General features: G+C 60.6%; 1 protein-coding gene across 1 annotated transcript in view; it reads left to right on the top strand.

The window, feature by feature from the left end:
* Positions 1 to 1,636, top strand: part of VOLCADRAFT_108380 (uncharacterized protein) — a gene marked incomplete at its 5' end in the record, with an annotated part of 10,556 nt that extends 8,920 nt beyond the window's left edge. The window contains 4 exons of the mRNA XM_002958881.1: positions 338 to 432; positions 639 to 729; positions 888 to 1,103; positions 1,411 to 1,636. Of these exons, the coding sequence (XP_002958927.1) occupies positions 338 to 432; positions 639 to 729; positions 888 to 1,103; positions 1,411 to 1,518 (510 nt within the window). The 3' untranslated portion in view covers positions 1,519 to 1,636. The remainder of the gene's footprint in view (positions 1 to 337; positions 433 to 638; positions 730 to 887; positions 1,104 to 1,410) is intronic.
* Between the last annotated feature and the right edge of the window lie 225 nt (positions 1,637 to 1,861).

Raw genomic sequence — 1,861 nt, 5'->3', positions numbered from 1 at the left:
GGGGCGGGTTGCGTCACTCGGGGGGATTTTGACATCCGCCGACCCCCGGTACATTTCCCGGGGTAGTGCCGCGATACAACAGGGAGTCGGATGTGTTTCGTTGTGTGGGATGTGTGTGGGATGTGTGTGGGGTGGGGGTGGAGAGCGAGGGGATTGCCTAGATCGGAAGGTTGTTTGGGGAAGGAATGAAAACCCTAAACCCCATCGTTCACCACTTGATTGATTGGACACATCAATGCATTGGTCCGTACCTGGCCTGTACGATCCCACGCATTGCCCTACCTGATGGCCGCCTCCGCTGATGGCCCCGATGCCTCCCCCTCCTCCTGTTCTTCAGTCGTTCGGGGTGCTGTCCAGCGACCTGCCCGTGCTGGTGGCGCTGTCCACACGCAGGATGAGGTTCGGAGTACTGCACTCGCGAGAGGCGGAGAGGTGAACGGGAGGGGGAGGGGGGAAACGTGGTTTGGGGGCGTAGGTGAATGGATGGATGGCTTGCCAAGCGTGGGCAACCCCCCATTCCACCTCCCAAACAGTCTCCCCCCAGGAGGGCTTAGTTCACAGTTTACTACGAACCCCATTCCTCCCCGTTCCTCCCCACGCCCGCCGCCCTATCCGCCCCTCCTCTCCCTCCTGGACAGCTCCCGGGGGTCCCCCCGTCTCCGTCCCGAGCTGGTGTCCCGCTTCATCACAGACGTGCTGAGTGCCAAGATCAGGACACAGCCGCTGCAGGTGGGCTGTGTATCAGGGGGTTCGCGGGGTTGCTAAGTGGGTAGGTGGGACCGCTCCGGCTCCTTCCAAACCTCTCTAACCGCCCCTCTAACCGGCTTCCCTGCTCTGCACCCGGCTGCCCCCTGGTCCTGCCGCTACCGCGTGGCCCTGTCCCTCAGGACCTGCCGGAGATCCGCAAGGGTGACACCTCCTCCGACCATGCTGCCGCCAGGGACACAGGGCGGGCGGCTGCACCTGAAGAACCGGCTGCCGGTGCCGGTGCCGTGGAGGAGGAGTTTGACCTTAACGACATCTTGTCTGAGGAGGTGGAGGGCGGTGCGGGGCTCGGGGGGACTAAGGCGGAGAGACTGCAGGAAATTGAGGAGCAGCTCAAGGTACGGAGGCACCCTGGATACCCATTATACCCGGTGTACATCTGTGTTGTGGTGGTGGGTTCGGGGCGATCTGACTGCAGGGAAAGGAAGAGGTTGAGATATGCATGGGGCATGGAAAACGAAGCACAGGCCAGCTGCATTATCATTACCGTGCTTTAGGAAACGGGGTGGGGGATGCTGTTGGGGCGCTGTATGTGATTTGATGTGATATGACATGCTGTGGTGTGATGTGTTTTAATGGACGATCGTATGCCTCCCCCCCCGCCCTCCCCCGCCCCTGCTCTCACCCCCTGGCTGTCCCTCTCAGGCGGAGGAGGAGGCTCGTAGGGCGGCTGAGAAGGCCAAGAAGAGCAGTAGCAAGAAAAAGAAAAAGAAGGGTGGCAAGAAGAGCAACAAGAGCAAGGAGGAACTATGAAGGACGAGATGATAACCTTACCGCATCTGCGGGCCCTGATCTGTTTTGTTCTTGCGGGAAGGAGGGGATGTGTGCGTACCGGGGAATGAGGTATGCACGTGGGCAGGGCGGGGCAGGGAAGGGAAGGGAAGGGAAGGGGGTGGGACTGAATGGATGCATGTTATATGATGTGTGGGACAGGGGGGCATATCTTCACCCATGGCCTCTATCCGGCGAAACCTGCCTTCCCCGGTATTTCGGGGCACCCTCATCTAGTCACCCTGGTCAATGTCTCAGTGGATCGCTTAGGTTCCGCACCCACCACCAGCATCCAACGGAATCTGCCGGATCGACGGCGGGCTCA

The sequence above is a fragment of the Volvox carteri genome (assembly GCF_000143455.1).
Source record: "Volvox carteri f. nagariensis unplaced genomic scaffold VOLCAscaffold_110, whole genome shotgun sequence".
Lineage (NCBI taxonomy): Eukaryota > Viridiplantae > Chlorophyta > Chlorophyceae > Chlamydomonadales > Volvocaceae > Volvox > Volvox carteri.
The sequence above is the reverse complement of the archived record's forward strand: the minus strand, read 5'-3'. Positions and strand labels throughout refer to the sequence as shown.